Source organism: Suillus fuscotomentosus, assembly GCF_016647785.1.
Source record: "Suillus fuscotomentosus strain FC203 chromosome Unknown F5891scaffold_63, whole genome shotgun sequence".
NCBI classification, from domain to species: Eukaryota; Fungi; Basidiomycota; class Agaricomycetes; order Boletales; family Suillaceae; genus Suillus; species Suillus fuscotomentosus.
Window position 1 is genome coordinate 14,716 of NW_024539575.1, and position 21,589 is coordinate 36,304.

At 44.6% G+C, this 21,589-nt stretch overlaps 4 protein-coding genes across 4 annotated transcripts; 1 reads left to right on the top strand and 3 right to left on the bottom strand.

The window, feature by feature from the left end:
- Positions 1-934: 934 nt before the first annotated feature.
- Positions 935-1,225, bottom strand: F5891DRAFT_1193858 (uncharacterized protein; the record flags this gene model as incomplete). The annotated part of the gene is made up of 2 exons (XM_041367833.1): positions 935-1,123; positions 1,178-1,225. The coding sequence occupies 2 exons, from the start codon at positions 1,223-1,225 to the stop codon at positions 935-937; spliced, it is 237 nt and encodes a 78-aa protein (XP_041221270.1).
- A 778-nt stretch (positions 1,226-2,003) lies between these two features.
- On the bottom strand, positions 2,004-3,403 carry F5891DRAFT_1193859 (uncharacterized protein; the record flags this gene model as incomplete). The annotated part of the gene is made up of 6 exons (XM_041367834.1): positions 2,004-2,240; positions 2,300-2,518; positions 2,577-2,941; positions 3,030-3,092; positions 3,144-3,206; positions 3,256-3,403. 6 exons carry the CDS (start codon positions 3,401-3,403, stop codon positions 2,004-2,006), a joined length of 1,095 nt encoding a protein of 364 aa, XP_041221271.1.
- Positions 3,404-4,201: 798 nt separating this feature from the next.
- F5891DRAFT_1193860 (uncharacterized protein) lies at positions 4,202-5,887 on the bottom strand (the record flags this gene model as incomplete). The annotated part of the gene is made up of 6 exons (XM_041367835.1): positions 4,202-4,229; positions 4,279-4,487; positions 4,569-4,842; positions 4,893-4,972; positions 5,025-5,647; positions 5,719-5,887. 6 exons carry the CDS (start codon positions 5,885-5,887, stop codon positions 4,202-4,204), a joined length of 1,383 nt encoding a protein of 460 aa, XP_041221272.1.
- Positions 5,888-13,742: 7,855 nt separating this feature from the next.
- Positions 13,743-14,008, top strand: F5891DRAFT_930114 (uncharacterized protein; the record flags this gene model as incomplete). The annotated part of the gene is made up of 2 exons (XM_041373940.1): positions 13,743-13,823; positions 13,874-14,008. Coding segments are annotated over 2 exons (216 nt in total), but the record flags the coding sequence as incomplete, so codon positions are not given.
- Between the last annotated feature and the right edge of the window lie 7,581 nt (positions 14,009-21,589).

A 21,589-nucleotide genomic window follows, 5' to 3' on the forward strand; every position in this document is an offset into this window, starting at 1 on the left:
TCTTTGATTACCATCTGCTTATATTATGCCTTCTTGACTCTTGACAATGTGCTGAGATCTTCGACCTTAAGCACCTCTGACATCATTCAGCATTATCTCCCTTTCCGAAATTTGGTGTTTCCTTCCGCCTCCTTCGCTGTGTGTAGCTGCCACTTGAAACGTATCATAGATTCCCTTGACGCCATGTTTCAAACTCGTATCTTATGTTGTCCGAGAATTATCATGGTATATGAAAATAATATTCTCGCTCAGGTTGGCGCGTGATGTCATATTATAAGATCAATTGTAGTTTTTGCAGGTATGGCATGCAGCTGCTCAGCAACATAGAACAAGTGTGGTGTTATTATCTTTAGCTAGTGTACAGATGGTCACTTGTCATATTGATCTCTACTCCTAACATACATGTCAAGATGGTTTGTCCTTGGCAAACTTTGTATTCTTTTGTATATGTGACATATATGGCAAACCTTTGGATTCCTTTGCATATGTGACATATGGTTGTCACATGCATATCACAGTGGCATGTCTTTGGCAAACCTTTGTATTCCTTCACATATCTGATGCATGGTTGTCACATGCATATCACAGTGGCATGTCTTCAGCAAACCTTTGTATTCCTTCGCATACGTGATGCATGGTTGTCACATGCATATCACAGTGGCATGTCCTTGGCAAACCTTTGTATTCCTTCGCATACGTGATGCATGGTTGTCACATGCATATCACAGTGGCATGTCCTTGGCACACTTTTGTATTGTTTCACATATGTGATGTGTGGTTGTCACATGCATATCAAGGTGGCATGTTCTTAGCAAACTTTTGTATTCTGTCATACACACGATCCACAAAGATAATGATATGTAATCCTAGATCTAGATGTATCATAATGTGCTTCATTTGTCAGCACTACCTGGTCATATCAATTCAGGGTTGATTACCTGATGTTCATGAATGCCGTTAGGGCTTGAACAGTACTTCTGCCCTCGCTGATGGTATTCGTTGTGTGAACCTCGAAGGCAGCGTACATGTCGACCTCGAGGTAAAGGCGTACACAGCGAACTAGAAGGTACCCAAGTGGAGAGGCTTCCTCTGTTATGATGTTGTGCGTAGCATATATTATCATCTGTAGTGAAATAATGTGTTAGCAAGATAGTTGCGCACAATAATAACTACGAACCTTTGATATATCTTCATGGACGGAGCTGTCTGCAAATGTAATACTCATTACTTGGTTCAGATGCTTCAAATTTCGCCATCGGAGAAATGCTGCAAAACTGATGACATAGTAGAAGAGGATGACATATTAGATATTGACATAATCGAGGGAAAGAGACGCATTTCTTATCAACTTGGGCTACTTTTGCCCTTCCGAGGCTCGTCAAGTGCTTTTGCAGCTCGACCCAGTAATGACGGGACCAAAGACCGCCATGGTTGTAGTGACACCGGTCATGCGATAGCGCTCGATGTACATCTGAATATCGGATGGCCCAGAATGAATTCTAAAAATAAGTTAATCTAAGAGCGTCGCAAATAGTAGACACAAAACTCACAGTAACATTACGAAGTCCATGTTGTTTGAGAAGCTCTTCTTATTCTTCATGGGTGTCCATTTCCTGTGCAGCCAGTACAATATCCCACAATGTGTTGGCGATTCGGCGGGTATATTGTTTTGACATATCCCAAAGCTCGTCTCGAGGAATGAGACAGATAGGACATGACCAAAGGCTCATGACCCCTCGAGTAAGTGACATAACACACCTGTAAATTATCGTTAGGAAAAACACGATGTAGAATGATAGTACTTGCTGTTCCTCATAATCAGCTGACAAAATAAGTAGACAAAGGAAGAACCACCGATCAATGCCATCTAGGCAGGGGTACCATTGTCCTGTCCTTGATTTTGATGCCAATGAAGAGGTGATTTTCGTGAATGACTCGTGCCAGACTGCATTTTTGAAGTTGACACAGCTTGACTTTCCAGAATGCTCTTTATCTTCTGTCACCTAATACAATACAACCCCACCATCAGCACCGACAATGAGACAAACATTGGGACATACAATTGGCAGCCATCCTACAATGTAACCATTACCTACACCTCGTCCGTTCTGAATATCAGTAGGTAGATTTGCTAAGTGCACGACAACTGGGTATCCTTTCGCAGTACCAAATGATGATAATCTTGTTTTATCGGCGTATAGGATGAAAGCTAGTGGCTTTGCATCCTGTGGTAGTTGCGACTACAAATGCACAATGTTTCACATACATACAACAAGGATTGAAACTACAGGATACATACTTGCACATTCCAAAAGTCTTCCGCAGTGAAAGGTTCATCTACAAAGCGGACGAAGGTTTGCCCATTAAACTTCGATAAGTGTTGTGCGTCGAACTGGAAGTGAGGGAAGAGGTTAGGGTCCCGAAGTAGGTCAGTAGTGAGATCCCAAAGATCTCTGTAGTATACATCGAATTCCCGCATCTTGCTGTCGTAGGGGACCGAGATCACATCTTTCGTGAACTGCACTTCGAGAAAGGTCAAATTCAGAGTCCATGCAGCAAAAAATGAATGGAATCACCTTTGTGATCCAATGGGACACTGCTTCCCACTTGCCGTGAATGTCTTTATGGTTCTTCAGCGTAAAACTATCCTTTCTGAGAGAACATTGATGGCAAATGTTGATGAGACGGTCCGTTTGTTTGTTGTTCAATCCGACCTCAAGAGCAAGCTCGGCTACTTCAAATTCAAGTCGAGATTGAAATGGGCGCCAAGGGTGGTTATTGGGAGTGGTGTAAGCCGAAGATGTTGCAGGACGACAATGAAAATTGTTGAAGGGATAGATTTGTGCCTTGATGCCACTATTTTGGTGATGCTCGACCTTGATGTCATCAAGCGAATAGGTGGGTGGTGCTGAGGCGTCCATAAGTTCAGGCTCAAAATGGTCTGAAAAATCGATAGCATTATTGATCATAGTTACAGTAATAGCGATCCAGAAATTGATTATCAATGAAATATGTACTAATAGACTCACCAGTCAAGCTGAAGTCCACATCAAAGTCATGTGCAATATCATGCTGGTAATCTCTCACCTCGACTAGGGACAGATGAGTCAAAAAGACAAACATTGAAATGATAGAAAACATACTTGGTGTGTGAGCGCGACTAGGTTGAGCCGTCCGTTGTCCATCAAGCACAGATTCGTTCTGTGCTGGAATACTAATCATTAGCTTTGAAATTGGGCATACAATCAAGCGCACCTTTTTCCTGCCGAATTGCATCTACAATGGCATGATCACGGTGCCGCTTGTCTGCATTTGTCTCACAAGCTTTCTGATGAGTAGTCCAACCTCGTGGCTTGATGTCCTGACCACATAAGTTGCAGAACCTTGTGCGGTTGGGGGCCATTCTTGATGATAGAACTAACACAGGATTATATACAGAGACCTGAAGGACGGAGAAACTGGAAAAAGATCACTGCTGGCGCTGATGGAATGATAATGGGAAGGGCACATCTGTGATGTAATTTGAAACTCAGTCATAAGTATTATCTTACCATTTCAACGCGTGATCAGCATTGCCTTGTCATTTCAGGCAATGTTTCAATGACATCTAAATAGGGACTCATTGCAACCGTTTTCGCAAATTTCCGACAAAAGTCATAAGAAACTGCCTTCACAGCCAGCAACGGACGTAAGTGTAATGGCGTCCGTGTTATTGAATATTTTCACTTGAAAGCATTTATATTTCATATTAAAAGACTTTCCGCAGGACAATGGCAGCTTTAGCCCTTGACAGCACACAGAGATTAGTGCTGCCATGGTCCGGTTCGGTCCGGTTCTGCAAAATCATCGAACCCAGAACTGGACCTTCAAGAACCGTTCTTTGCGGTCCGGTTCAGTTTTTTCCGGTTCAAACTTGAACCGAACCATAAGTTTTGGGTGCATGAAAAAAAACATTGGTATTACATCTACAAGACATAAACTACCTAGCTTAACTACATAATACCAGCTGCATGCCCCTCTGCCTCAACTGCTGCTGACAAGTGTCCATTATGATAGGCTGCCTTCAACACTTGCAGTGTGGAGAAGGTGGATGACACGAGTGCATTGCGGTGCAAAGTCGATGTGATCCCCCCGCTGGAGAACGCGCATTCAGATGGGACAGCACTGCCTTGAATGGGAAGGTAATCACGCGCAACACGAGCTAAGGTTGGGTATTGCAGTGAGTGTAACTAATCAAAAATGTTAGCCAGGAACCAAAGAAAGTAATGATGGACTTACCCCCACCACGCTACAACGTTGTCTGTTTCCTCCAATGGTGAAGTGAGGTATGCGGAGAGCTCTTGATGAGGGTTGTATGCGTGATGGTCAGCGGCTTGACGCGCCATGATCGCATCACGCATCCAGGACTCACCGTACTGATTCGAAGGTTTTGTTGTTGACATGGCTGTTGTGACATGCAGTCCTGTACTGTAATAAATGTCGAAACACTGGCTTATTGATTAATTGTATTGCCTGGCATGATGTGAATATGTGAATAAACTTTAGATGGATATATATAAAAAATGTACCTTGTCTTCTGTCACGATAAGCTCCATGACATATTCAAGTAGCCCTTCCTTGGTGAACACCGGTGGTTTCGAAATAAGACTGGAATCAAGAGTTGTTTGGGTCATGGCAAGGTCTTCTCCAGGTGGAATCGCGCGAGGGTGCATCGTAATGCCTGCAGCCTCACAGCGCTGATGGTACACCTGAAAATGTGTCCGTTTATTGCGGACAATGTGAGTCCGCAATGTCGAAGTTCCACCACGAAAGGTATGCTTTGAGATCGGTTCACCAGTAGCCCTTATACAAAGTTAGAACTTAGAGAAACAATCGAAGGATGAATGACTTACTTGCATAAGTTGCAAACCCACCCATCAGAAGTGCAAGTAAATATGGTACAAACATCCGCTGTACGTTCATGTTTGGAAAGCTAAACATGATTGTCAGCTGAGAACAATATACATAATGTGAGAAGTACATACCATCTGAGTGGCATCTTCATTCCCAGATTTTATTTCATCGTCGTGATCCTCGTCGTCCAGTTGAGGGATGAGCTCGTCACAGGATGATTCTTCTGGGGCTGGATTAGGGGGAGAAGAAGGTACATCTTCATCAGAGTCCAGAGGAGACAGAAACCGCATGACAGCTTTTTTGGGCGCCGGAGGATTGGTTGCACTGGATAATGCACACTTTCTTGATGCAGTGCTTGAAGATGAAGGCTGGGCACATGCATTGTCAGCATCCCGAACATGAGCAGAGGGCTTTGAGGTGCGGGTGGAATGCCGTGAACCAGCCGTTACTAGCGCTGGTGTGTGTCCAGCCTGGAGCAACACAGAGAAGGCGTCTTTTGCAGTAGGTTGAGTTGAGGATGGAACCTGTGGCAGTGGTACACTATCGTTTGGATCGTTGTAGAATATAATATCGGAGGCATCCTTGAGGGAGCCATCAGTATTGAGAGCACACGAATCCTCAGACATTTCAAGGAGACAACTCACAATTTCGTTGTCAGGACCTTGTTTTAAATCTGTGCACGGAGCAAGGAGACAACATGTGCAAATCCCAGAACAAACATATCCGAAAGTGAAAAGCCGCTGGAAGATCATAGCTATCTAGGAATATAGATAACATGGTTAAGTATACGTCAGTCATGGTGAGAGTCTGAGAGTGGGTACTTACCTTCAACAGGGCTGAAGGTAGCCTGATTAACTAAAAGTGCAAATCCTGAAGACAATAATTTGACGTTGAGACCGACGTTGTCGAAGTCGAAGTCGATGAGGGTTTGGAATGGTTCGGGAAGACCGAACCAAATTGGGATGGTCCGGGAAGACCTAGAACTCAGAACCATTTTCCAGTCCAGTTCAGGCTTCTGTAAGAACCATGGACCGGACCATGGAGAACCGGACCAAAAGTCCGGTTCGAACCATGGTTCTGGACCGGATCGTGGCAGCACTAACAGAGATTGACCTGACAATTAGTGACAAAGTCGTAACATGCTATCTTCATAACCAGTAAGGGACGGAAGCTCACTAGCGTTGATGTCGCTGATTGTTCTCAGTTCTGATCAAATATTAGCTTGATGTTAATGTTATTCGAGACTTTCTGCAGGACAACGGCTTTAGCCCTTGACAGCAGATGTAGATTGGCCTGTAGTGACAAAATCGTAACATGCTATCTTCATAACCAGTAAGGGATGGAAGCTCACTAGCGCTGATGTCGCTGATTGTTCTCAGTTCCGATCAAATATTGGCTCAATTCTAATGTCATGCAAGACTTTTCGCAAAACATCTCTGAAGCAAATCCACGGACCACGGGGGATCCCTGCTAAGAACATTATTTTAGGGAGCAACCTCCACGTCTCACTATGTGGAACATGTATCTGGTCGTCGACCTTTGCAATTGAAGTTTGAAATCAACAGGTAGCAGCAAGGCGCCTGATGTTGTGGAGCAGCGTAAGACAGCAGCGAAGCTAGTGATGTTCCGGCCCGGCTTTGGCTTGGCCTATGGGGGCTTAGGCTCACCAGAATTCAAGCCTAGGCCGTGAGCCCAAGCCAGCCAAAAGCTGGGGCTTGAGCCAGACAAGGCCACAGCTCGAGTCCATGCAAAGATGGAATATATTAGTAGTACAACAAAATGTCTAGTATACTATCTCAAAGTCAGACAACTCATTATCAGCATCATCATCACCTGAAATCAAGGCATCCCAACTGTCCTCCTCATTGGCAACATCATCTCTGTCAGCTTTCGAGTCCAACTCCGAGTCGTTACATTCCTCTGACTCCACGAGAGAGGATGGTTCAGGTGCCTGAAAAAGAAGGTCATGTCGATGTGCTTTCCTTGACATGTGAGGCTTTTATTTCCACCTGAACGTGTCGTTGTTAGCGCATATATCATGTTATGAAGGTGCACGCATACACATTTCTCCTTTGTTAGATCACTGAGAGTCCACTCATTGACATCGGGAGGGGCGTTGTCTTCTTAGATAGATGATCTATAGATAAACACCTATAAAAACAAATATCTCCATGGTCAGCGATTCAGACAAATACCAATGGCTGATAATGTGGTCGTTCGTGGGTGGCTGTTTACACTTCCCAAGCTATGTCAGACCACAGTACTTCTGTAAGGTCAGCAACAATGCAGTCAATCCAACAAAAATGAAACTGAAATGAAATCACTCCAACAGTATGGCAGTGATTGAAAGACGAAAGAAAACTAGTCAACCCAACGGTATGGTGATGACAAAAAGAAACAAAGAAAAAAAGACACCTCTTCAAACCTTCCTTCAACAACAATGCCTTGTAACAATCGTATCTCGAAAGAGTTGTGTGGAATTATAGCAATCAACCCCCTCAGCACAAACAGGTAGAATCAAAGGTCAAGACTAATCAATGCTCTGTAGAACTCTTAGCTCACTGTTGAGCCTGCTGCCAAGGAACTCACGATGAGTATTAAACAGAATCAGGAACGGACATCCTTGGTTTCAGTACCAAGTCCTCTATTCAACAACTAAAGTCTAGCAGACAAGGAAGATCCTGGCTCAGTATCACTACTCAGATGAGTGAGGTCAAGCGTTACTGTCAATCCCTAAAGTCTCCCCACTAAACTATTCGGAGTCTAGATGGATGAAAGAGACAACACAAAAGCTTCTGAAAATATGAATGAAAGCTTAGCACTGAAACTTGAAAGAGAAGAAAGAGAGAGGATCACAGAGAGAGAGAAAAGAGAGAAAGAGCGAAAGAACAAAAAAAAAAAAAAAAAAACAAAAACTGAAACAAAAGAGTGACAGAAAAGAAAGACAAAGAAAGAAAGAGAGAGAGAAGAGAAAAAGAGAAAGAAGAAAACTAGAAAATCAAAGAAGAAAAAAAATAAAAAAAGTTCTGTCGGTCGTTGAGCACAGTGAGCTCAAGGTCTTGGTCGTTGTTGGTGGTGATGAGCTAAGGGTGTTGCTGGATGCTGATGCTGATGAGCTTAGGGGCTTGCTGGTTACTGAAAGTTGCTGGCTGACTACTGGTTACAATGACTTTGCTGAAGGTACTTGACAGCCCTGGTCACTGTTGTTGACAATGATCACACTTCACACACAATTTTATTCTGAAAGTGGGGCTTAAAAAGCTCTCTTCTTTGGGCAAAAATTTGGGTCTTATATACAAAAAAAAGGGTGGCTGTGCTACATTTTCCCGCCATCTATGAGGGGTGAGCTTAGTCAGCGGTACCAAAAATCATTTTGCAGGGGTTGCTTATGTTGCACCAAATGAGACCATAATTAGTCAGCATTAGTCAGCATGCTTGGGCTGAGTGTTCTGTCATCACTTGATTTGGATCAAAAGTCACCTGACTTAAGATCATGTGATTTAGCATCATGTGACTGAAGGGTCATGTGACAGGCTGATTGTGCACTGCAAGAGAAATATTCATGATCATTGGTGTTCCATTCTGATGTCACTTTGTTGAATGAGAAAATGATGCGAGGCAAGTATTTAGGGTTTTGAGGAAGTTTTCCCAGGGTAACCCATGCGAGAACTATTTTTCACAGTCACCTGACATGTGTGGGATTCAGCCTGAGTCATTGTTGAGGATGACTAAGCAAAATTCATCGCAGAATTAAATATACAAAAATATTCAGCCTGTCCGAGTTCCATTGAAAAGATGAAATGAGATATTTGTCTGAGCTGCATTCTGGCTTTAGAATAGAGGGAAATGGTTTCGTAGTGATTTCTAGGGTATTAGGCTCATGGGAGAGCATTAGTCATCCATGCACCGAACCAGTTTGGTGCAGGTCAGCATCTACAGCAGCCACATGTGCATTTTCAATAAACACCTCGCTGATGATGTTCATGGCAAATCCTTGGCCATTCTTCAAGTTTGTGGCCGTGTCTTTCAGGTGGTTTGGAGCGCTGTCGTTGACTGCAAATGAGATGACAGGAAGGTAGTTCGTGACCTATTGGAAGTGGTTATTGAACAATTGAAGACATGTGTCGTTTGTTGTATTACTCACTGTGTTAAACCAACTGGCAGATGCAACCCAGGTAAGTGTGCGAAGTGGGTTGGATACCGGAGGTGTCTTACCTGAACGGTGCCAGGTTCTCTATGCCATCCTCGCTGATTGTCACTGGTATATGAGGGCCCTTCAATCTTCTTCAACAAGACACCTATCTTCAAAACTGCGACAGGGTGTATGCCTTCTCCATGATCTTCACATGGACGGGGTAAATATTAGCAAGCTTTCAAACTCAAATAACATAACAATTGCAACTCACTGTGATCTCATTCTGACATATCTCATGGTATGATGGACTAAGAAGCTGATACCGACCCACCATATGCCAACAGAAGCGTGAGCGGGAACTTTGGGAAGCAATACAAAATACTAAAATAGATAGAGTTGAGCTAAACTGTGGGAAACGATTCATCATTGTCTGGCGCAACACATACACTGCTAAGCCATGGCTTAGGCTTTGTGAAATTGAAGCCTAGACCAAAGCCCTGGTCAGGCCGTGTCCTAGGGCTGGGCTTATTTAGGCCTAGCTTGGCCTGGCCTGGGGCTTGAAGCCAAGCCAGAACATCACTAAGTGAAGCCCACAATCTTCCCGCGACAATTGATAGCAACTGGCGATGAACACGGACACTGATCGCCTGTGATTTAAACATCGGGGAATCTCTCACCCAACCCATCATGCCTCAGAGCTTACTCCAGCGGGATCCCAAAGTTGTGTTGTTCAAATCACATTATGGCGGACATGGGTAAGCTAGCATTTGGCATTACGCAAGCCAGACACATCCAGCGGGCAGTTTCAAAGTTGGCACTTCGGAATCAAGTATGAAGCCACCGCGAAAGAGTCTTTGTGGTGTGAAGAATCCAGAAAGGAATAGAAAAATCAATGTTTGTGGATGGGCAGAACTCAAGCTATTCAAAAGGACAAATGCTCGTCCTTGTCCTCATCGTCCTCATCATCTATCCCCATCTCTCCGCACTCAGGATTATGGTCATTGAACTCTTCACCATCCCACTCTTCTTCGTCCTCATCTTGATCGCCTTCGTCCCCCTCGCCATCACTGTTGTAGCATTGAATAGCCTCTCTTTCATCATTCTCGCTGTCCTCCGAGTCTGAGGAATTGTCCGCAAGCTCCGCATTGATGCAATCTCTTGTCAATTCCCGCACAGCAGTAGGATGGCCAACTCCATAGTACATATAATGCATAAACATGTCTCGATTGATGAATCTGAGCGGTCAACAGTTCGAGTAAAAAATGTGATGAGGGATGGCACTTACATGCCAACATAATATGCCTCCCAATCATCTAATTCATCATCTTGACGTGTGAGTGACTTTCCGTGGTGAAGGGAACTTGTTCCGCAGCCAGAAGCAAAGGCAGGAATCAAATGGGCACTTTGGATAACCTGGCCCGGATTCAGAAAGCTGAATGCGTCGCGGTCAGACTCTTCAATGAAAGCGACCTGTGGAAGACGCGCACATCTAATCCCTGACCGGTGGTCGATTAAGGGTGCTAGCCATCTGACGTAGAGGACCTCAATTTGATGCATCTTCAAGTCCATTGAATCTTCATTGCGGAGCCATGCATCCATGTGATAAATGCCTAAGACATGGGCATACCAATACGGATGATGTGGATTCATTTCCCCAGATAGGACCATGACATCGGGATGCATCCGAGGATTAATGATATCATACTCCCGTCGAAGGTCGTAAGTAGTATAATGTACCTGCCAAGTCGAGGGATTGTCATATCCTAGCAAAACATGTGATGCACATAATCGTGACATACCTGCATTGTTTGAACAGAGTAAATCTTACTGTCTGGGATGATGACTGTACTATGCTCATCATCTGTAAAAGTATGGTCGCAATGACCGATATCTAACCCTCAAAGTCGATATAGGATATGATCCTTCAGTTTTGGTATGAACCCCTGCGGTTCATCATAAGTAAGAATGGACAATGCAGAGAGTAATGCCTACCGCTACAGCTGGATCAGTATCATGGTGTTGAAGAAATTTGAATATGAATATTGGATTGTTGTGGCTAAGCTTTGTGATATAGTGATGACCGTTGAGATCTGCAGGTACTAAGTCAGTTGGTGCTTGCTGGTTAGCATATGAGCTGTGTGTCGTGTCTGCCACACGCTGGAGCAAACATCGGCGACACTCGTGCCTAGCAAGTTGGGCCGGGGTGTCTAGTTTGCTTGTCAAAGGATAGAACACTTTCAGTGCCCTATATGCTAACTCTCCCTTGCCCGAAATTAAGACGAGTTGAGAAAACATGAAAGAGATTCACGTACGATTTGCGTGGTAAAGGAGTCGGTGGTTCCAAAAAGCCGGATTGATCGCACGTAATCTCCCATGGCATGAAATTTATATGTGTTCAAATTAAACTTTTTAGCCTTGCGACCGCTACTTCCAGCGTCTGGATTATTAGTACCTGCGTGCTCACGTGCTATCTTGCGCTCACGAGCAGCCTTTTCTTTCAGTAGTTCCATGGTGGCGAAAGCAGCGCACGTGAAGTCACTGAACTTGCGCAACTGGCGGGAGAGCCTTTTGAACATATCATCCAGAGCTAATAGGGTAGTCTTGGAGTGCATCCAGAGTTTGGCAAGGGCATGCCAATGCGCAAATCTATACAGGAGGGTCTGTACAATGGCATCATGGTCCCTTGGGAACAATCCCTCGAAGACAGGAATAGCACACTATAGTAGATATCAGCGATGCACGTCAGCGCAGGAAGTGGAGAGACAACCCTGTAAGATATCCTCGAAGTCTTGCGCAGCAAGCTTTTTCATTAAGCAGATTGGAAGCGATTGCCGCTCGTTTTTGTCAGCCCTTTCCACCGTCATGACTACCGAACATGCGGAAAGTTCACTTGGTGCTCTGGACTGGCAGGACCTTACGCCTGAGATCCTATCTAAAACCCCCTTATCAACACAACTCAAACCACAAGCGCCGATCGAACTTTTCACCTCGGTCCTTGCCCACAAGCTCAGATACAACCCCGGGGAATGCGATATGTGCTGTTGCACGAAATCGTCGCACAGCCATCGCTCCCATCTATAGATTCGGCCACAGAAGTTCACACGTCAAGTTTGGTGGCATATGGCAACTCTGAGGCATCTGTGATGGCGCAGTGCGTCGGGCTGCCTGTCGCTTTTGCTGCGCTTGAGGTTTTGTATGGTAACATTCAGGTCCATTCGACTACCGTGCTTGGTTTGGGAGGGTGCTAAGGTTCTATCTTGCTACCCATGACTCAATTCCTGCAGATACACGCGAGTCCGGGCTGCTTCAAGTTCGCTGTGCAGATAATAACACTTGAAGTTTGTTATTAAAGTGGACATGGCCCAATTTCGACAATGTTCACATAGTACAGTAACTTATACCCGTATTAGACGGACAGCTCAGGGTGACAATATACCTATAGAGGCGGGCCAGCCCACGTGGGCCCATGGCAATAAGTGTACCATCATAGACGAGTGGGCCGGTGGGTGGTGTGTACCTGTTCCAAGCAGATGGGCCAGTGGTATATAGTGTAGACAGTAGTATAGGAATGTACTATATAGGATATCTATGTATATACATGCTAGACAGGTGGGCCGGTGGGTGGTGTGTACCTGTTCCAAACAGATGGGCTGGTGGTATATTATGTAGATGGTAGTATAGGAATGTACTATATAGGATATCTATGCATATACATGAATTCAGTGTGCGATGGAGACAAGTGGGCCGAGGGATGGGGTGGGATACGAGATGGGTAAGGGTATCCGGTACATGCATAGTGTACTAACTGGAGATGAATGGGCTGAGGGATGGGGTGGGATATGAGGTGGGTAAGGGTGTGCACATAGTACAGACTATGCTAACTGGAGACGAGTGGGCCGAGAGATGGGGTGAGATACGAGGCAGGTAAATACATCCGGTACATGCAGAGTGTACTAGCCGGAGACGAGTGGGCCGAGGGATGGGGTGGGATATGAGGTGAGTAAGGGTATCCGGTACATGCATAGTTTACTAACTGTAGACGAGTGGGCCGAGGGATGAGGTGAAATATGAGGCAGGTAAATATAGCTGGTACATGTATGGTATGTCAACCGGAGATGAATTGGCCGAGGGATGGGGTGGGATATGAGGTGGGTAAGGGTATCCGGTACATGCATAGTTTACTAACTGTAGACGAGTGGGCCGAGGGATGAGGTGAAATACGAGGCAGGTAAATATAGCCGGTACATGTATGGTATGTCAACTGGAGATGAATTGGCCGAGGGATGGGGTGGGATATGAGGTGGGTAAGGACGTGTGGAGCATACAGACTATGCTAACTGGAGACGAGTGGGCCGAGGGATGGGGTGAGATATGAGGCAGGTAAACACATCTGGTACATACAGAGTGCACTAACCGGAGACCATGATACCTTATCCGGTGCAATGTATTCTTACCAGCAATGCCCATCTGGTCCATCCGGTATACACATCTGGGTCTATACCCATACAGTTCCATGATACATATCCGGTTTGGCTCAATTAACCACCGTTTCAGGGTCTTAATAGCATCAATCAAAGACATGGGCTCATGCCCATGTCCGCGCTGTCTCATGCCAAAAGTGTCATTCAATCTATTGGGTCTCTTCAGCGACATGCAAGATCACATAGCTAACCTTAGAGCTTATTCACTCACCAGAGTTGTCGAGGCCCGCAAATTCATCTATGGATGGGGACATACTATTAACAGCTCAAAAGTACAGACACTTCTTGGAGCAGGATCGTGGGTACCGACCATTGTGAGTGCTCCAGAACGAAACATATTAATTAGTAACTGATTCTTAATCAGAACGTGTTTGTTGAAAAGCTTGGTCCGTTAGGATTAGATACTTTTCGCATGCTCGTCGTCGATTTCATGCACGAATGCGAGCTGGGCACATGGAAGGCCTTGTTTACGCATCTCATCTGTCTGCTTTATGCATTCCTGGTGGTGACGACCTCATTGCACAATTCGATTACAGGTCCGTTTTATATCAATCGTCTTTCCACCTATAAAACTGATGATCTTAATCTTAGATTTCGCCATGTACCATCATACGGCAATGGAGTCATTCGCAAATTCATATGCAGCCCTATGATCTTGAAGGTGTGCATCAAATCAGCAAACCCAGGGTATCTGACTGAAGTTGCGCAAGCAGTGATAAAGCAGAGCAGTGATCAATCACTGGGTCAAGACCAATCTCATTTAGCAAAAGCACATCTGCTGATCAAGCCCTGTGTTCTGTGATGTGTTCCAGATCCAATGATCATTCCATAGCACCAACATCAGAATGTTCCAGAGGCGACCGGGCGATTATGACAAATGACACGAAGCAAACACCATCAGCACAGGTGATAATGAATATTTGTGTGTACTGACTGTTCATGTAAGGCACACATGGCAGGCAAGATGTATGACGCTGTCACGAGGTGCTTACTGTTACGAACTAGGGTAGTTCTAACAACAGTGACTCAACAGAGTTTCGAGCTGTTGAGTTTCGTGAAGTCCTTCAGAAAAGAAGGGGTTCTGTAAAGACTTAGTCGAAGGAGTGCTTCAACTAAGAATGCTAGTTCAGACGACTTAAGATTGGAGGTCTTAAGCGAAGGAAGTTCTGGTAAAACCTAGTGAGATTCAAGTGAAGTTCTACAAGGCTAATACACGTGCTTAAATAAGTCAATATGTGCACACGGACCAAGGTAGTCGTGAGATATAAGTACATAGTTCAAGAAAGGTAAGTGATCATAAATGAAAAGTGTACTATCAGACAAAGAGAACAGAGAAGCGAAAGAAAAGCATGATTGTAACATTACCCCCCTACTAGGCATAAAGTCACCGACTTTAATCATCTAGGTTAGCATAGTAGATGGGGTCATCGCAATAGTCCAAGTCGTCAGAACCTCCCTTTAGTTGCTCAGAGCGATAGAAGGCTTCTTCTTCCTGACATTGCGCAACATATTGCTCGTCTCTAGTGTTTTCCCAAAGAGCTAGTGCGGTGTAAAATCCCTCATCCTTCCAAGTCAGAGTGGTAGGCGTACTGCCCATATACCTAGGACAATAGAACGAAAGATGTCCAGGACTTAACTCTCTGCATACTCTGCAGTAGTAGTCTGGGCAATGTACTTGATGATGCCCAAGAGTTTTGCAGTATCGGCAAACCCGATTTTCATCTGGATTGGATGAAGTAGAGCGTAACGGGGAGGGACCAGGTCGCGGGCTTAATGCTTCATCTGCACTAGTAGCCTGCTTCTTTCCTTTTCCTTTATAGGACTGTCCATGTGTCCTTTTTCAAAAAGTGGTGGATGATTTTCGTTCGATAGGGTGGTTACAGGCAATGTCTTGTCGTTCTGCCTCCGTGATTAGCTCAGCTAGAGTAGAGGGAGCAGTTGCTCCTAGCGTCTCGACAGGGATAATCCCGTCTTTGAACATATGCGTGGATAATGATTTAGGAATGGTCATAGGAGGATGAATATGAAGTGCCTCGAGCGCGTTTGAAAGATCTTTGATCTCGTAGTAGGAAAGATATTGTTCATTAGGGTTCTCTTCTATTTCTTCATGAGTAGCGGAGAATGCTTTATAATGATTTTCTGGGTGATTCTGTGTTTCGATGGAGGCGTTAGGCGGGCAAGTTTCTTCGATGGGGGCAACTATAGGTGGTGTGATTTGTCGTTCTATTGGAGGGGAATGTTCTTCTATATGGAGAGCGGCGATCATGGCTTCCGTGGTTTGCGTGAGACTATTGACAGCAGCCAACAGCTCGTTAGGAATATGAGGAGGAGGTACAGGTACTGCATCGTGGTAAGACGGGGGTGGGTTGTCAGTTGTTCTATTGACAGGGGATGGAGAAGGCGGACGAGCAACGCCTGCTGATCGTTCTGCGACAATTTGGATGATGGTTCTAATATCATCTTTAACCTCATCAGGAATAAGACGCAGAGTAAAGTTGCGTATACGCTTTTGAAGGTGCATAATGCCATGTCAGACTGATTTGTCCTCGACGAGACGTGTAAGTCTTTCGATAAGGTCTATGGCTCTGATGATGTTGACGAGGAGATTAATGGAGTATGCGTTTCTTTCGAAGAGGATTCTGTTGAGTTCGATAGCGTGTTGGGGACAGAGCATAGCTGCTTCAATGAGGGTGAGATCTTCGGCATTGGTGATAAAGGCTTCATATCGGTCTTCATCATTTGCGAATGTAGTGGTTGAGAAGGTGGATTCGTAGGGGAGTGTGAAAGAGGTTGGGAAAGACATTCTTGCTGGAGTTCTTGGGTTTGGGTAAAGAGTATATTGTCGATGTAGTTTTTGATTTCAAAGCGAGTTTCTGGCTTTATAGGTGTCAAGGGTTTCCGCGGCATTTCCCAGGTTCTCTTCAGGAATCCACTCGTTACTGGCGGAAGAATATCCTTTCCAAGATACGAGATAACGGCGTCTTTTCCCATTTCCTTTATGCGCAAGGATGGCTTCGATTTCATATTCCTCTTCTTCTTCTAGAATATCAGGTGGTGGTTCTAAGAAGTTCGGACCGTGTTCGTTGTTTTCGCTATAGGACGAAAACTGAGAAGCGTGGAACGTGGGGTGGATCTTCCATTGCGGTGGTAATTGGAGTGTGAAAGTGATCAGTGATAGTACTGCGGAGATAACGAATGGTCCGTATCGTTTTGGAGCGAGTTTCCGAGATGGAAGTTTTAACCTGAGGTTGGTAGAAGAGAGCCATACCTTATCTCCTACTTTCCACAGTTGGTACTTCTGCCCGAAGGATCTTTCCATCATTCGTTGCATAGTGATGTTATGACAGGCCACTGCTTCTTCCCTTATCTTTTGGAGAAGTTTTACTCGTTCTTCTGCTGCGGGTACCTTTGATTCAGGGAGAATGTGTGGAAGAGCCTTTGGTTCATATCCCATCATGATGAAAAAGGGGGAGGCGTCTTTTGTAGCATGTCTCCGATGATTGTGGACGAATTCAGCGATAGGGAGATGTTCTACCCATTCGGACGGGTTGTTCTGGCAATATATTCGTAGATAGGTTTCTAGTTCCTGATTTAGCCGTTCTGTTTGTCTGTCGGTCTGTGGGTGATACGCGGTGGAAGGGGCAATGGTGTAATCAAGGAGTCATGCCAATTCTAGCGACAATTTGGAGAGGAATTGGGGTCCTCTGTCCGAAATTACTTTGTCATGGAGACCAAAGTGTTTGAAGACGTGTTTTAGGAAAAGTTTTGCCACTCCTTTGGAAGATATGGTTTTGTGACAAGGGGTAATGATCACCCCCTTACTAAGCCCATGATCTACCACGACCATGATACTGTCGAAGCCCGAGGATACAGGGAGGTCGGTGATAAGATCTATGGAGACCTGCGCAAATGGACGGGTGGCTGTGGTTGTGATAGGAGTTAGGGGAGGGGTGGTAGGGTGGGTATCGACCTTCATTTGCTGGCAAGTCGCACATCCATCAACATATTTCCTAATAAATGTTCCCATACTGGGCCACCATGCTTCGTGTTTGACTAATTCCTCCGTTTTAAAACGGCCAGGATGCCCCGCAGTGGGATGATCATGGTGCTTCTCCAGGATTCGATGCCGATGGTCAGGCGCAATATACGCGCGATTTTTATAAAAAAGGATATCATCAGAAATCGACCAATCCGAGAGAGAGGATTTCATTGGGGGTAGGCAAAGTCTGTTCAAGGCATCTTGTGCAGTAGCAAAAATGGGATCACGAGTTTCCGAAGATAAAGCAGCTCGAAGATCATCATCGATGAGTCGGATAAACATGGAATCCGGTAGTAATACTGTTTCCTGGTTATCAGCAGATCCGTCATCATGGTCCGGTCGTCGGGATAATGCGTCTGGAACGACTAACTTCGATCTAGGAACATGATGTAATTCCAGATCGAAGGTAGTCAAGAATAGCTGCCAACGGGCTTGCCTTCTAGAGAGTCATTCCGATTTTCGGAAATATAAGAGATTCATGTGATCGGTGAATACGAGGACAGGGAAAGGATGTCCTTCTAGATAATGTCTCCAATGAGAAAGGGCTCGAATGATGGCCAGTAATTCCCTATCATGGATTGGGTAGTTTCGTTCGGCTGGTCCAAACGACTGAGAAAGGTAGGCACATGGATGATAGTTACCATTCTCGTCTGTTTGAAGCAGCACTCCTCCAGAGGCAACAAGAGAGGCATCCGTTGCAATAGCAAAATGCCGAGAAGGATCAGGATTACGGAGTACCGGGTGACTGGTGAAGCATGCCTTGAGTTTTTCAAATGTTTGCTGACATAATGGGGTCCAGGTGAACATTGCGTCCTTCATAGTTAAATCAATGAGAGGTCGGGCTATATCCAAGTAATGAGAGACGAAGGTTCGATAGAAGTTACAAAATCCTAGAAAGGAGCGAACTTCTTTTACTGATTGAGGGACCGGCCAGTCTTGTATTCCGTTTGTTTTGTCTTTGTCCATTTCTACGTGCCCCGGTTTGATGATCATGCCCAAGTATTCCACTTCTTGAGAGTCGAAGGTACATTTCTCTGGCTTCAAGAACAGTTGTTCTTGACGAATCTTTCCTAAGATAACACGAGTTCATTTTTGATGTTCTTCGATCGTGGTGGAAAAGATTAGGATGTCGTCCATATAGATGACCAGCCATCCTTCGTTAAGTTCCGCTCGGAACGTGCTATCCATATAGGCTTGGAATGTGGCAGGAGAATTGCATAATCCGAAGAACATAACCGTTGGTTCAAATAATCCTTCTTCCGTGATGAATGCCGCTTTCCACCTGTCTTCGGCATGGATACGAATATTGTTATATCCGGATCTGATATCCATTTTAGTGAAGAATTTAGCACCATGTAATTGTTCGACCAAAGATGAAGGAAGTGGAAGGGGATACACATTCTTTATTGTTTGGTTGTTAAGGAAGCGATAGTCCTGGCATGGACGAAGTTCTCCGCTCTTCTTTCCTATGAAGAAAAACCCGCTTGCTTGTGGAGATTTTGATTTGACAATAAATCCTTTAGCTAGGTTATCAGCGATGAATTTTTTAACCGCGAGTCGTTCTTTGTGGGAAAGAGGGTAGATTTTGGACGTTTTTGGAATGAAACCAGGCTTCGTTTCTATCCGATGATCAATACCGGGTCTTTCCGGGGGAAGTTGATTTAGACCGTCTTTTGCAAATATATCTGAGAAATCGTGGAGGTAAGAGGGGACTAGTTCTTCAAAGGTTTTCTTCTGTTTGACTTTTTCTTCGGATGTGAATTCTTGAGCTTTATTACTGTACTTTGGCATTTCGTTTGGAATTTCTTCTATTCTCTTGAGATATTCTCCGTCATCTGTAAGAGCTCCGGGGAATACCGGTGAAGTTGTCCATACATCTTCTTTGGTATTGAACTCTTTGAAGAACATTTTCTTTGGTCTTGATGTTTCTTTTATGTACTTTTCTACCTCCGTATATTTCTCCATTGCAGGGAGGGAAAGAGTCTGACTGGCCCAGTCAATGGATGGGTTCATCGCTCTAAGCCAGGGGATTCCTAAGAGAATTTGATCTTTAGTTCCTAGCTTTGTGATATTGAACTTTCCGATCATCATTCATTCATCGACTTTGATGATGAGCATACAATATCGCTCCACTGGTCCACTACTAAAGTAGCTTCCATCAGCGGTTCTGATAAAGAACGGTTTTTCCAGTTTCTTGGTTTGGATCTTGTGCTTCTTTACGAAGTCTTTGGAGATATAGGTTCCAGCTGCTCCGGAATCGATTACTGTGTTGGTTTCGACATTTTCTGGACATGTTCGCGAGACGAGGGTGATTGGGACACGAAGTTCTTTTCTTTCACCTATTGCTTGTATTACACGAATTGGTTCTTCTGGAGATACTACCGTCGACGTAGACCTCCTCTTCAAAAATCCTCGTTGACTCGTCTTGCTTCTTCTTCTTTTTCTTCCACTTGTCGAATAGGTGGGGAAGATCCGTTCTTTTTCTGAGGACATTCTCTGGCGCGATGCCCAATTTGATGGCAGTTGAAACATTTTCCGATCCGCATGTGCTCCTGTTTTTCAGCTTCGGTAAGCCTACCGATTCTGTCAATCACCATGGCGTCTCTGTCCCTAGCGGGGACAAATCGCTGATCCCCAAATCTTCTTTTCTTTTCTTGGGGAAAAGAACTTGCCCTAATGGATTGGAGCCGCATATAGCAGTTATCCATATCCACGACTGCAGCGATATAGTCGTCTAGGTTCTTCGGAACTCCTCCAGCATTGAATATCTTTGTAAGGAGTCCGGTGTTCAGCCCATTTTGGAAATGGAATATTTTCATGTGTTCTTCTTTGATCTTTGCTTGCACGAGGAGTCTTTGGAAGTCTGCGATGTAGCTTTGCAGTTCTCCGTTGCCTTGTTTGAGGTGAATGATTCTTGCTAAGGCAGTTCCGGAAGGGTCAATAGCTCCAAAAGCTTTGTCGAATACTTCCATGAATTCTTTCATCGTTCCATATCCTTTCTTTTGTCCAGAGGAGTTGACATGTTGGGCGTCTGTCAGGAATTCTTCTTTCCATAGCAAGGCATTTCCTTTATTCATAAACGAGGTGATGAATATGACGTGTTGCTTGTCGGTTTTGTATAACTCCTTGTTAATGTCCATGTATGCATTGCAGGATAGGATAAAAGATTTAGACTTCTCTCGATCTCCATCGAAGATGGGCGGATGATTAATCTTGTACTCGAATAGTTTCGATGAAGATGACATATTCAGTGGCGGTATGGGGGTACTGAGATTAAGGGCTTGGAAGGTGGGAGTGAGTGAAGTCAGTTTGTCGTTTCTTCTTTGCCTGCACTAGCTGTCTTGCTCAGTCAGGGCTTATCTGTTCTTCTGTTTCTTTTCTTCAGAACACGTGTAGATACAGGTGTCCTTTTGAAAGACTTGAATCTTTTGTTACGAACTAGGGTAGTTCTAACAACAGCGACTTGACAGAGTTTCGAGCTGTTGAGTTTCGTGAAGTCCTTCAGAAAAGAAGGGGTTCTGTAAAGACTTAGTCGAAGGAGTGCTTCAACTAAGAATGCTAGTTCAGACGACTTAAGATTGGAGGTCTTAAGCGAAGGAAGTTCTGGTAAAACCTAGTAAGATTCAAGTGAAGTTCTACAAGGCTAATACACGTGCTTAAATAAGTCAATATGTGCGCACGGACCAAGGTAGTCGTGAGATATAAGTACATAGTTCAAGAAAGGTAAGTGATCATAAATGAAAAGTGTACTATCGGACAAAGAGAACAGAGAAGCGAAAGAAAAGCATGATTGTAACACTTACGGTGTTGAATACACAGCTCTGCAATGGCAGGATGGAAAGGAACTAGGAGCAAGCTAATTTCAAATTGATCATCACTCAGATCGTGTATATTTTATATAGGGCGTCACACACCTAATAACAACATCAGCACCTTGAATCAACCTTGCCATCTCCGCAACATCATGTACGTCCAAATGCACCGCTTTCGTGTTTGAGAACTTGCGTGTCAAATCCTCAGTTTCTGAGCGCACATTGCCGG